The 13,708-nt window shown below is 45.9% G+C and overlaps 1 protein-coding gene across 2 annotated transcripts in view; it reads left to right on the top strand.

The window, feature by feature from the left end:
* ACSS1 (acyl-CoA synthetase short chain family member 1) overlaps positions 1-7,601 on the top strand; it is a 31,415-nt gene extending 23,814 nt beyond the window's left edge. For both annotated transcript variants that reach the window (XM_059840782.1, XM_059840783.1), the window contains 4 exons: positions 43-170; positions 1,940-2,003; positions 2,550-2,668; positions 4,143-7,601. In XM_059840782.1, coding sequence (XP_059696765.1) covers positions 43-170; positions 1,940-2,003; positions 2,550-2,668; positions 4,143-4,316 — 485 coding nt within the window. In that variant the 3' untranslated portion in view covers positions 4,317-7,601. The remainder of the gene's footprint in view (positions 1-42; positions 171-1,939; positions 2,004-2,549; positions 2,669-4,142) is intronic.
* The last annotated feature ends 6,107 nt before the right edge of the window (positions 7,602-13,708 follow it).

Raw genomic sequence — 13,708 nt, forward strand, 5'->3', positions numbered from 1 at the left:
CACACTGGCACACTTGCTGATGTGCCTTGTGTCTTTCTGCAGGTTACTTCTTCACAGGGGATGGTGCTTACAGGTGCCACAAAGGCTACTACCAGATCACAGGGCGCATGGATGATGTCATTAACATCAGTGGACACAGGCTGGGGACAGCAGAAATTGAAGATGCAATGGTAAGTTCCAAGCAGGTGGGGGTCCCTTGACAGGGCAAGTCTGTGGGGTAGGGTGACCCTTTCAAAGCAGCTTTGTCTCCTGCCTTCAAACCCCTGTCCTTGCACAGACACAGCCTGATGCACAATGAATGGGAAAGGTGCAAGAGGAAACAGCTCCCTTATTGAGGAGACCACAAATGAGCAAGTGAGGGGAGCCACACTGTGGGCAGTGCCTGCAACTGAGCTGTCAGAGCTGTGTTTCAGTGATGCAGTTTTATTTTGGATGCTGCTGGACACTCCATAAGTGTCTCTCCTATTTCTTCCTTCCCCTCTGCTAATACCTTGTGGTTTGCAGGGATCCCAGGATGAGGGAAGAGATGAGAATCTTGACTCCATGTTTCAGAAGGCTTGATTTGTTATTTTATGATCTATATTATATTAAAAGAAAATGATTTGCTAAAAATATACTAAAAGAATAGAAGAAGGGATTTCATCAGAAGGCTAGCAAAGGGAAGGAAGGAATGATGATAAAATCTTGTGACTGACCAGAGAGCCTGAGACAGCTGGACTGTGACTGACCATTAATTAGAAACAACCCCATGAGACCAATCAAAGATGCACCTGTTGCATTCCACAGCAGCAGATAATTATTGTTTACATTTCGTATCTGAGGCCTCTCAGCTTCTCAGGAGAAAAAAACCTAACGAAAGGATTTTTCATAAAACATGTCTGTGACAATACCTGACTTCTCCTTCCTAAACCTGTGGTTCCTGCTTCCCTGAACTAGCTGAGTATGCCTGAGAATTCAGCAATGTTAAACATAAAGCAACATTGGTTTATGTCAGCTGCAAAACTAGCCTGTCATTTTGAGAGAAAATAATATTATCTCTGGGCATTGAAAACAAAATGTTCTCAGAAGGTTTATATTTAAAGCTTGACCAGTATATTTATTTCTGCATTGTGTGCCTTGCCTTGCAAATGGCACTTAAATGTAACATCTGATGAACCTGAGCTGTGTTTGCATGGAGCACAGGATCCTACTTTATCCTCTGTGAGTAATTCTTTTGTCTGTGCAAGTTTCTGATCATAGCTATAGACTCCAGTTCCTCTCACAATTTGTGTGTGTGTGCATATGTAAAAGAAGATATATTTATGTGCCTAGATTGCTCAATGATGTTTACTTTCATATTTTAAGCTAATTTAGGATAACATAATCCATTCTTGGGTGTGGGATGCAGATGCATGGTTTATTCTGGTCTGTGCACATCTTATTGCAGAAGAATTTTAAATTAAACTCTGCAGTGCAACTGAAGTGATCACTGATGTGGCGTAGTAACAGAAATGCATTTGGGTTAGGGAATGAAGAAATCTGATTCTTTCTGCCTTTTGGTGTGCTTTGGGCACTTATAAACACAAGTCCAGTGTGGGCTGTGATGTTGGCTACTTCACTTTTTACCTCTGCTGGCCACAGTTTTCAGTAGCACTGAGCACTGCAAGACTGGTTCTGCTTGTGATTTGGCAGTGGCCAGTTGCCCCCTGGGACCACAGTCATGCACAAAGAAAGAGAAAGAGGATTTCCAGCTGCTGCAAATTCAGCTTGGTGTGCAGTGAGCTTAGCAGTGGGTAGTTATTTTTTGTTTATAAAAGCAGGGCCAGTACAGAGTTACTCCCTGAGATGTGGCTGTGGCCATGGCCACCAGCTGACCCCACAAGAGGAGGTTTGCATCCAGCTTTCCTGTAGGGCTTGAAGCAGTTCTGATTTGTGTATTTTTGCTTGACTTTTTGTGAAGGCTGATCACCCTGAGGTTCCTGAGACAGCTGTGGTTGGGTATCCACATAAGATCAAAGGAGAAGGTATGTGAAAAGCAATGTCCTGACATGATATCTGCATATACTTCCCTAAAATTCTAACCCTGCATGTTAGGAGCTGCTGAAGGAATGGAAGGCTGACTGGCACTGCAGCCCCAAGAGACAAAGATAGCCAGGAAAATAGCTGCATGTTCCTAACCTGGCTGTTACTCCCTAAACTGTTTTCATACATAGTGTTCATGTGTATGGTAGAGCTCCCTTTAATAGGTTTGTGCTTAGAAATGTCCTTTCAACAGGATGGGAGTGGCTGATTCACACTGGCCAGCCTTTGATCCCAATAACACTTTGGTCATTTATGTTGGCTTGTCATTGTCACTGACATCAGTCACAGATGCCAAGAAAAGGCTGGGCCATCATTGGAGGGCTGCAGTCTGACTTGCTTTTGTAAAAAAGATCAATGGTTTTCTTGTCAGCCCCTAGACTGTGCATAGGAATGATGTGAAACCTTCCTTGGCATTCAAAGGAGCATCCTTGGTCTTTCCAGACCGTATCTAATGTGATGTTTGTGGCTTCTGCCCACGTGTCTTCCAGGTGCCTTTGCTTTCATAGTGCTAAAGGAGCAGACAGCTCGTGTAGACCACATCAAAGAAGAGCTCAAAACCATAGTGGCTTCCAGGATAGCAAAGTATGCTGTTCCTGACCATATCCTGGTAAGTGGGAGACTGAGACTGGTACCAGCAGCAGGAAATGGTCACATCAAGCAAGCCTCACTGTCCTGCCTGCAGTGCTGCTGCTGTGCTGCTCTGGCAGGGTAAAGAGGCAGGAAAACAGAACTGGCAGGAGGGATCCCGGGAGGGGGAGGGCAGGTGCAGTGGTCTGTCTGCATGTGAGGCACTGAGGCACTGAGAGGCAGTGGCACTGCCCAGCTAGCTTGCAGTGATGATTAGCATCCTCATCAGACCTCAAAGCACTGGCTGTGTCTGTTGCACAGCAGGCCTGGCCCTGGAAGCACTGATGAGCCCCAAGCTCTGTCTCAAGCCTTCTCACCTTTCAGCAGCTCCCTTTATTTGTTAGGGGAAGAGTTCACAAAGCTGCCCCTTAGCAGTCCCCCAAGGTCTGCCTGCATCCGTTTCTCTCTTCTTGGAGGCAGTGACCAGATTCTTCTTTGAGGGGCTCTGCTTCAGCCACTTGCATGTAAGGTGGACACCAAGGCACAGGCAACAGTGGCTCCTTCAACTTGGAACAGCCCAGGATATCCTCAGTGTGCTGGAGAAGCTTCCAGAACTGGCAGGTGTGCAAGGGAATGCCTCCATTTCCCTGTGTTTTGGGGTAGTCCTGCAGAGAAGTCCTCTAACTCTTTCCTTGCCCATCAGTTAATGCTTCAGAACTTTGTAGCCTGCTGACCTGATTTTGCAGCAAAATGTGAGACCTGTTGGTGTCCCTGCTCAGTGTCTGAGAACTCTTCCTCAGGCTCACATTTATGCCAAAGCCTTTGGATTTGCTGCTGAGTCCTTCCCAGGAGGCATAGCTACAGCATTTAAGATTGTTCTGGTTATGAAGGAAGGTGTGTAGGCAGACAGATACCAGGCAGAGGGAAACATCAGCAGACAGGAGATATCCCTTGAGTAGGAGACCCTGCAGCTGATGTGCAGAATTGTGTTGCTTTATATTCCTGGTCTGTAAAGTAGAATATATATATATATATGTGTGTGTGTGGGTGTGTGGGTGTGTGGGTGTGTGTATATATGTATATATATATATATATATATATATATATATATATATATGTATGTATGTATGTATATATGTATATTTCTGTCTGTTCTGGTAACGTGTTGAGATTTGTGTCACCATTTTTGCCTAAGTTTTCATGTGGAATTAGATTTTAATAGTTAACAGCATATTCAGGACCTGATTCCTAAAGGACCTGTGAGTCCTGCAGCACTCAGCCTGGACCTGGAAATGGGGAACAAAACCCACCTAAAATAAGAATAAAATGTATGGCTAATGACACTCCTTTCCTTGGATGTAATGTTGTGTGCTCCATGATCTATTTCCCAGGAGCCTCAAAGGAGCTGTGGCCATGAAATAGTGTGCCAGGCTTAGGACAGTCCAGCCAGATTTCCTTGTGGTTTCCAGCAGGACCCAAGTTCCATTAAAGGTTCACCCTTCCCTCCTTTGCAGGTGGTGAAGCGCCTCCCTAAAACCCGATCTGGGAAGATCATGAGAAGGCTGCTGAGGAAAGTAGTTACTGAGCAATCAAGCAACATGGGAGATGTCACCACACTTGATGATCCAAGTGTTGTCAAGGAGATACTGGATGCTTACCAGAAATACAAGGAGAAGAATTCCTCGTAACAGGCAGCTCTGGAATTTCTCTCCTTTGGAAATGTGGAAGGTCTCAACCAGGCAAACAGCATAGTCCTCTCTTGGTGTTCTTTCAAAAAACCTGTTTCCTTCTAGGGGAATAAGATTTTCCACTCCACAACATTTTTTTGAGGTGGCACAGGGCTAGGAGCAGTCTGCTGTTTTCCACCGTCACTGGACTCCTTTTCCTTGTGCTCAGGGCTGCTGCAGAGCAGCTGCTGGTGGTTTCCATGAGCTATGCTGAAATTTAACATGAGCTAAAGCAAGATCCAGATGCTCTTTTTAATGTTCCTCTTTTTAATGTTACTGCACAGGGAAATGTTTTTTTTACACAATACTTCATGCTGTTTCAAAAGAAGCCCTGGAAAACAGTTCTTCAATGTTTTCCTTCAGATTGGAAATCTGAGTCTAAGCAGCTGGATTTCACTGCAGCTGTGGTGCCTTTTCAGCAGTTCTGGGTATTCAAGTAGGTGTTTCATATGCATTATTTAATAGGGACATGAGAAGGACATGGCCACTCTCCACAAGGATAATTCTTCCTTGACTTTACCCATTATTCTAATATCTCCTTTGGCTTTCCTCGTATGGATTTGTTCCTGCCACCACTGGGACCTGTCCTGAGACTTCCCAGAGATGGTGAGCCTGTGACCCTTCATGTCCCACCTAGGTAGCCCAGCACCAGCACTTGCAGCTGCAGAAAGGAGCCACAAAGCCCCCCAGTGACTGGACTTCCTCCATACCCTCAGTGCACTGCTGCCATGCTGATTTACCAAAGAGTTAAGTGCCCTGTGGGTACCCACAAACTGCACAGTCCTCTAAGAAAAGTGCCTCTTGCCTTTTGGAAAGTGAAACAGCATTCCAGACCAGCAACCTCAGAATAGCAGGGAAGAGCAGCCTTTGCTATTCCTATGCTTTCAAAATTGCAATTAATGTAGTCAGTGTTTTATTTTTGGGTTCATTTTGTCATGACCACATTCCAGTTGAAGTGCTCCTCGCATCTGGGCTGTACAGAAGAATTTTCTAGTAGGGTTACTTATTCCTGAATTTAATTGGAGCAACACTGCTTTTTTTCCAGGGGGACTGTGTACCAGAAGGACAATTTGTGCACCTAACTGGAGGCAGGGAAGGCAGGAGGGAAATGGGCATGTGATCTGTAGGACTGGGAAAGGTGTGGGGAGTTTTTTGGCCAGCAGGGATTCCAGTAGCACAATGGGAAGCAGGCTGCTTGAAGTATGATATGTTCTCAGAGACAGATGTGGTGTCTTAGATCCCAGAGTTCCTCTGAGGATGTCAGCTGCATTTTCTTTTTTAAAAAAATTATTTTAAATGTCTCTAGGGACTGAACAATACAGTAAGGAATACCATGCTTTGTTAAATACCCCATCCTTCTGACTGAAATGCATTTTACGTAAGGTAAGTAGACACCCTGTGGACTTCTTGGGAAGTTGAGGATCAGAAAGTTTGAAGGTTTGACAGGATGTTAATATTTTAGGATATAGACAGTGCTTTATTGCCATTGCAATGGAAAAAAACCCAACCTGCTTCCTTAAGTAATTTTCAAGTGGGAAGCAGACAAGAGTTAATGTTTTTGACAGAAAAAGTGCACTCACTTGTTTAAGCAAGTTGTCTCCACGCAGTCTGAAATAACAGTGTGGAGGAAGAGAAATTATTTTTGAACAAGATTGCACACTTCTCCTTTAATCAAGAAAGCGTTTCTTATATTATGGACATAGAATTTCCTTGTCTTGTTGGCCTGGAATTTCCCTGTCTGTTGTCCCAGTGGTCACAGACCCAAGGTTTAATTCATCTGAACTGTCTCACAAACAGTGTCTGTGTGAGGAGCAATGTGCTTTGGTGCACTGGGACATTTGTCATCCAATTCCTCTGCTCAGGGAAAATGAGAGATGGGTGCACTCCCTCACCTGCATCCCTTTTGTCTCAGCTTGCATGGGCTTAGGGACCATGGCTGCCAGGGAGGCTCCAGGCTAACCAGGAAGCTGCAGAAACACAATGAATTCACAGCTGGCGCAGCTGTGGTGCAGATGGAAAGTTGTGGATGCCCCATCCCTGAAAATGTTGAAGGCCAGGTTGGATGGGGCTGTGAGCAGCCTGGTCTAGTGGAATTTGTCCCTGCCCATGGCAGGGGGGTTTAACTAGATGATCCTTGGGGTCCTTTCCATACAAACCTCATTTCCACAGCTGAGCTGTGGTGCTTGGGATGCCCATCTGCTCAGAAGCCTGCTTGGGGTATTCCAAGAGAGCAGGTGGTGCTGCTGTGCTGCCCACATGGAGTCCTGCAGTGGACACAGCTTGTGCTGGGCAGCCTCAGTCTCTGGGTAAAACTGCACTTCTGCAGTGTCCCAGCAGTGGCTCTTGGAGCTGACAGCCTGTGCCCAGCCCGTGCAATGGCACCCTGAGTCTGGTAAAAACACTGCTAGGCAGGGCTTGGAAAGGGCACTTCTTGTGAAAAGAAGGATACTGTGCTTTACTGAGTAGGCTACTCCTAGAAAGCTTTAAATTGAAATCAAAATTTTACATTTTCCTTCCAGAGTTTAAAGTTTCTATCCAGAGAAGTCCCCATTTCTTTCTACCCACTATGTCTGCTAGCTGCAGCAGTTGCCTCTTCACTGCAAGCTCGAGCTGAGCTTTGCATTTTCATCAACAACAGCTCTGGTGTGTGGTGGCAGTGCTTTCTACTTCATGTGCAGGGAGGGATTCAGCCCACAGAATTGGCGCTGGTTTCCTCAGTGCCAGAAATGCCAGGAAGGAGGAAGTTTCTGAAGTACCCCAGGCCTGCAAGGCTCTTAAGACAAGCTGATCTTCACCAATCAGTGGTCAGATATCAGTGGGATCATGGTACAAACTTGGGGGCAATTGCTTCATTTAGAAAAGCAGAGTTGTTGAATTTTTCTAAACCTTTGTGTGTTCATGAGTGATGTATGGGTTGTTTGTCAGACTGCCTTTGTATCTTCATTAAAAGAGATCCAAAGTTTACCTGTTGCCATTTATTTCAAAGGGCCAGTGTACTTTTGTTTCCCCACTCAGTTTGCCAAGGTGCATTTCCCCCCAGGTGGAGACACAGACCATGATTTTTCCAATTCTGTAACGGGAAAGCTCCATCTGTCTAGAAGTATGTTTTGTACAGTCTAATGTTAAGCCTTTCATTGGATTTTGTTTACTTGTAATCATGCTTTAAACACATTTCTTTTCCTTTACCAAAACCAGTGTCTTCATTGATCTCTGTATTCATATTTTCAATAAAGGAAATAGGTGTGATGGGTTGGCTTTCCATTGTAGGTATCAGACCTGTCCTCTCAAGGGTCTGGGAGTTTTCTCAGTTCTCTGAAATTTCAAAGGAAGGCAAAGGAGTTTGAGATCAGAATGAATTGTGATCCAAATTGTTTTGTTTTGCTCCTTTTCTCCAAGCAGTAGCTCAGAGAAAATGAGTTAATGCCAGAAAACTGCCACTGCAAAAAAGAGCAAAGCTGAAGAATGTTTGGATGTCAATAAGCTGCGTATCTCCTATAAATCCTGAGATCTCACTGCTTTGCACTTTTTCCTGTGTGATGCAAGCAGAGAATAAGGAGTGGGAATATTTAAGTACCATTAGTTGATATGGATAGTTCAGTTCCTTGCTTTGTGCACACCTTGCACAAGTGGAAAGGAGTGCAAGCAGGGTGTGTGTGGGCAACATGAGAGACAGCCTTGTGTACAAAGTGTGTAGCTGTTCCAGAGACAAGCAAATGAGAAGGAATTTCTTTCCAGGTGCTCTGGATTGTAAGTGACACAAAGCACATCCTCTGCAGGGTGTCTTGTCCCTTAAGAAGTGAGAAAGACTGAGTTTCACCCTCTGCCTACCCCATGGATAAAACAATAGGTGTAATGAGGGGATGAACACCATTAGCCTTCTGTCTCCAGCAGCTGCTTTTGGAAAGGTTCCAGTGCCACTCGTAGCCCTCTGGCAAGTCACAGAAAGATCTAGACAGAAAAGCAGGTGTCCATCTCCTCACTTTGTCTCTCAGTGCTACAGCTGCTCTGATCTGTTTACTGGTAATTTACTGGTAAAAATGGAGACTGTTTTCTGGTCTAACACAATTATGTTTAAGGGCTGCCTCTGTGACCAATTAAAGCCACAGAAACTGATTTCAGCAACAGGTTTCTATTTTTAAATTACTCAGGAACAGATGACCCTTTTCCACCTGGAAAACAGACAGTTCTGGACAGGGAATTATCTTCTGGCTGACTCTAGAGGTGAAGCATGTTTTTCACATGGCAGTGACCCCAGCCCTGTTTTGTCTGGGACAGAAGGATTTGGGGACATAACCACCTTTTGCAGTGGAAATGATCATGGCTGTGGAAAAATTACCAGCCAACAAACAGTGGCAATGAAATCTGCTGTGGCAGATCATTCTTACTCTCGTTTCTGTTTCTCTACAGCTATTGTGTATCTGCCTTGACTCCCCGTGTCTGAGCTGACAGCTTACTTTGGCTTTTCGGTATGTTAGGGCTGGGAGAGTAGAACCCAGTGCTTTTTAGTGTTCATTCTGCACCTGGCATGCAGAAGACTCAAATTTCTTTTTATACTGATTGAATTTTGGGGGTGTGATTTTACTTTTCTCTGCCTTGGTCTTCTGCACTCCCAGGAATGACAGCCTCACAGCAGAGTCAGACAGGGTCATGGAATAGAGGTCCCAAGGTTCTGGGGCGAGCTGGTTGTACAGGAAGGTGGATGTCCTAAGGGATCAGTGCTGCAAACCTCATTTACAGCTGCTGGGCCTTCTGCCTGAACTCAGCCAGAGCACAGAGAAAAGGCCATCCTGCCATGCCTCCCTTTCCTGGCTAGAGACCCTGTGGTGTTTGTGAGGTCCCCAGGATGAGGGAAGAGATGAATCTGACTCCATGTTCTCAGAAGGCTGATTATTATATTATATTATATTATATTATATTATATTATATTATATTATATTATATTATATTATATTATATTATATTATATTATATTATATTATATTATATTATATTATATTATATTATCATATATTTTAATTTTATTATATTGTATTATATTATGTCATGTCATATATTGTATTATATTATAATTATGCTGTATTAAAACTATACTAAAGGATAGAGAAAGATACAGACAGAAGTCTTAACAAGAATGATAATGAAAAAACTAGTGACTGACTCCTCAGAGTCTGACACAGCTGGACCGCGATTGGTCATTAATTAAAAATAATTCACATGAAACCAATCAAACATGCACCTGTTGGTGAACATTCTCCAGCCACATTCCAAAGCAGCAAAACAGGGAGAAGCAAATGAAATAATATTGTTTTTTCTCTGAGGCTTCTCATCTTCCCAAGAGAAGAAATCCTGGTGAAGGGATTTTTCAGAAAATATGGCAGTGACAGACCCTCTCTGTGGAAAGCCCACTCATTTTGTTACTACACAAGATGCCAAGCAGCCTTTCACATTCCTTGGCACTGTGCAGCTGGGGGGCTCCCTTGTTCCACCCAGCCCTTGTCTATTGAGCTGCTCTTGCTAAAAAATGGGTTTTTTAGAGTTATCAAATCTGTGGTTCCACTCTTGGCAGTGAAACCCAGGAACCTTTCTGTAGCACCAAGGCAAGGAAGACAGAAAAATCTCAGTACATTGTTGTGGCATTCACATTTCCTGAAAAACCCCTTTGCCCAGAATTTTTCTCCTGGGAAGCTGACAAGCCTCAGAGAAAAAGGAAAACAATTCTTATCTCATTTGCTTCTCCTGTGTTTTGCTCATGTGGAATGTGTTTGGAGATTGTTTACCCACAGGTGATTGTTCCATTGGATTCTGGTGTGAGTTGTTTTGACTCTTTGGCCAATTGGGGCCAGGTTGTGTCGGGACTCTGGAAAGAGTCACAAGTTTTCATTATTATCTTTTTAGCATTCAGTAAGTATCCTTTCTGTATTCTTTAGTATAGTATAGTGTTCTTTAATATAGTATCATAAAGTAATAAATTAGCCTTCTGAGAACACGGAGTCAGATTTATTGTTCCCTCCTTTGTCGGGGCACCCCACAAATACACTAGATTGTATTACCCAGAGGCCAGGAAAGGAGCAAAGGGGATGTTCTGGGAGCCTGTGGGCTGACAGGGACAGGGGCGTGAGTGTCACACTCCCATCTGGGTCAATTTGTACAAGTGGCTGGAGGGGATAAGCTACCAAAGCCCAGCACCTCTGGCAGCTCACAGGCCCCTTCAGTGGCTCCAAGAGCCAGCAATTGGCGACTGGCCACCTGCATTGCAGAGACCTGGGGCCTTTCTGCCTGCCCTTCTCCCCAGGGCTCCCTTCCCCACCGCTCACCTGCCCACCCGCTCCGGGAAAAGTGCACCCTGTGCTGCCCCTCGCCGCTGCCCAGGGATGAAAGGATGAAAGAAACGCTCCAATGATGACAATGACAACAACAAAACGATTTATTTTTGACAGCAAATGAGCACCCAATGCCCTCCAGCCCTCCCGGACTGGCAGGCCAAGCGGTGCCATTTCCATAGCATGAGGTGCTGGTAGCTGATGCCCAGGAATGCTGCTAGGCTCAGGGGGCAGTGTGTACAAAAGCTGCATTCAAAGCACTGATCGCGAGACCCTGGAGCTGCCAGCAAGTGCAGCAGCTCTTCTTCATTCCATGGAGGTGAGAGCCCAGCCTTGGAGCCTGTCCCTGGGGACAGGGAAATGCTCTGAGCACAGGTTTGAATTCTCAGGGACAGTCAAAATGAGAATTGCTCTGAGGAAGGTGTTGTAATTTAGATTTTGGGTGTGTCTGCAGGAAAGAAAGCAGGAATAAACCCCTTGCACAACCAAGGAGAACTTTGCATGGCCTACAGATACACTGATCATATCGGCCCACCAAACACTGATCATGTTTATGTTGAGTTTGGGAGTCTCTGCAAAAAAGAAAGCAGGAAATAAACCCCTGGAACAATGAAGTAGAGCAAAAGAGGAATGTTTGGATGGTGAATTTGTTCCCTACAGCTCGCGGCCAACTGAATTCTGGCGTCATCTACTGGGGAGTGCAAAGATGCTTTTACTTCCACTGCCTGGTGCCATTGTTTGTCTACCACAAAGTGTCCCACTTTGTTTGATGTGCTGGTTTTCAATTCTGGGTGTCATACTGGTTCTCTAAAGGGTCTGGAACTTTCTCACTTCTCTGAACTTTCAAAGGAATGCAAAGGAGTTTGAGATCAGAATGAATTGTGAAGAGAATGAAACAAAATCTCACACCAACAAGCTGCAATCCAGAAATGAGTGGAAATTTCAGGATTAAAGGCCTCAAAAAGCAGCTTTGGAGAGAGTCTACATCTTAGTGTGAAACCCTCAGGCCTGGCCAGGCGGGGCTTAGGGGCTGGCTGCCCTTGGGAAGGGCATGGAAGGGGATGGAGTTGGGGTGGGGTTTTTCAGCCATGGAAACGAGAGATCCATGGGGAGCGTGTCACAAAGGGGCAGCCCCAGGCTGGGCTGCTGAAGGTTGTGCTTGACACGGCCCCAGTGGCAGCAGACGCGTCTGGCTCTGCCTCTCTGTGCCGAGCGCTGGCGATTGGAGTCACCCGGCCTTGTTCTAAGGCTGGGTACCGAGCTCCCGTCGCTGCCAACTGCGAGAGCCATCCCAGATTCAAACCCAGACACTTCTGCCTGGCAGAAGCACGGGTTTGGAGATGGATGTTAGTGGAAAAGGCAAGACCACGGAAGGGAAAGGTGAGGAGAGAAGGGAGCTAAAAGGCCAGACCCAAATGGGAAAAATCCCCCAAGATTTCAGGGAGAACTGGTCCATGGTGGTCAGTGCTGGCTCTGTGTCAGAGTAGGTGGCTGACAGCTACAGATGATCCTGCAAGGACACCCATGGCATCAGAGCATTGTCCCATCAGTTTATGCTGCTTTCTCCTTTTTGACAGTGGCCACATCACACATAGTGTCAGCCAGGACAGGGACTGTGGCCACAGCTGAGCCCAGATTGGAGATGGTCATGAGATGCAAATCCTGTTGCTTTCTCTGCCATCAATGTTGGGTCTGACTACAGATAAATTTCCTGTTCTTCCTCTGCTTGCTGATCAGGTCCAACATTAGGGTGGTATTATGGTGCTATGGAAACACTAATATGGCCTGCCTGGTGGCTGACAGGTCTTTGTGGTTTGCAGAACTAGTAGTCACAGCTGTGTGGGTTTCTCTTGTGGATTCACAGAAGGCGAGCCTCCAGAAGGAATCCTCTTTCCCCTCTTACCGTTGGAGGCTTCTGTATTTCCCTTCAGAATTGCTAACTCAATACAGCTCAAAGGAATTAAAGCTAGGCTAGTTCCATGAAAAATAAAACCAAAGAAATTGTCTCAAAAATTAAAAAAACCCTTGAGTGTCTCACCCATTTGATGTGTTGATGATAAAGGTGGGAGTTCACTGAACCTACTTCATCCCTTGTGACCATGGCTCAGTCTCACACAGAGGTGATGTTGGATCTGAGCTACTCTCTGTTGGGAGGAAGGGTCCTGTACCAGCCCAGAGAGGCTGTGCTCATTGGCAGGGAACAGTTGTGCCCTGCATGTGCCCCCTGCAAGGAGCTGTGCTGCTGCCAGTGCCCCTGGAGCTGTAGGGCTGCTGAGCTGTGGGGCAGGGAGAGGAGCAGGGTTGTGCATGTGCAGCTGAGCCATTCCTGGAGAGCACAGGGCTCTGGGCTCCCTGCTGTCCCAGGGCAGCACAGAGGCCAGGCTGTTCCTGTGGTAGCTCTGGGGAAGTGGGGCAGGGTTTTCCCCCTGGCCTGCTTCAAGCTGTTTCCAGCAGAGGCATGTTTCCCTGTGCAGCTGTTTAGAAGTTTCCAAGGAATCTGTCCCATGAAATACGGAGCTTCAGATGCTTTAGGTTTGCATTGTAGGCTCTGATACATTTTGTGTCTCCACTTTGCAGGCCTGACTGGCTTCCCTCTTGCCAAGAGATTTTCCCTGGCAAGTCCCTCCATGCTCCTTTCCTCCAAGCCATTGCCTCCCATCCAGAAGAGCTCTCTTTCAGCCATGCCAAGCAAGATATTGAGCAGAGAGCAGGAGATTGGCAAAAATGTTACCAGCTATGATGAGGACAATAGAAGAACCCAGGAGCTGAGTTCAGAGGGAAAAGGACGTAAGGTAGGGAGACCAAGCTTAGTCCAATGTGGTAAATCTTCAGTTTCTGTGCTATAGGAAGAGCTCTGAGACCTTTTCCTGTGCTGTGAGCCCAGGGACATCCTGCAGAATGACTTTGTGGGGACTTCAGAGATCAGCACTGGCTGTGAGACACCTTAGGGGCAGGGAGAGAACAGTGATCTAAACCCACTGCCATGCCATCCAAAAGGCCAGTGGCACCCCATAAATCCTTGACGCCAATGCC

The sequence above is a fragment of the Haemorhous mexicanus genome, chromosome 3 (assembly GCF_027477595.1).
Source record: "Haemorhous mexicanus isolate bHaeMex1 chromosome 3, bHaeMex1.pri, whole genome shotgun sequence".
Classification (NCBI taxonomy): Eukaryota; Metazoa; Chordata; class Aves; order Passeriformes; family Fringillidae; genus Haemorhous; species Haemorhous mexicanus.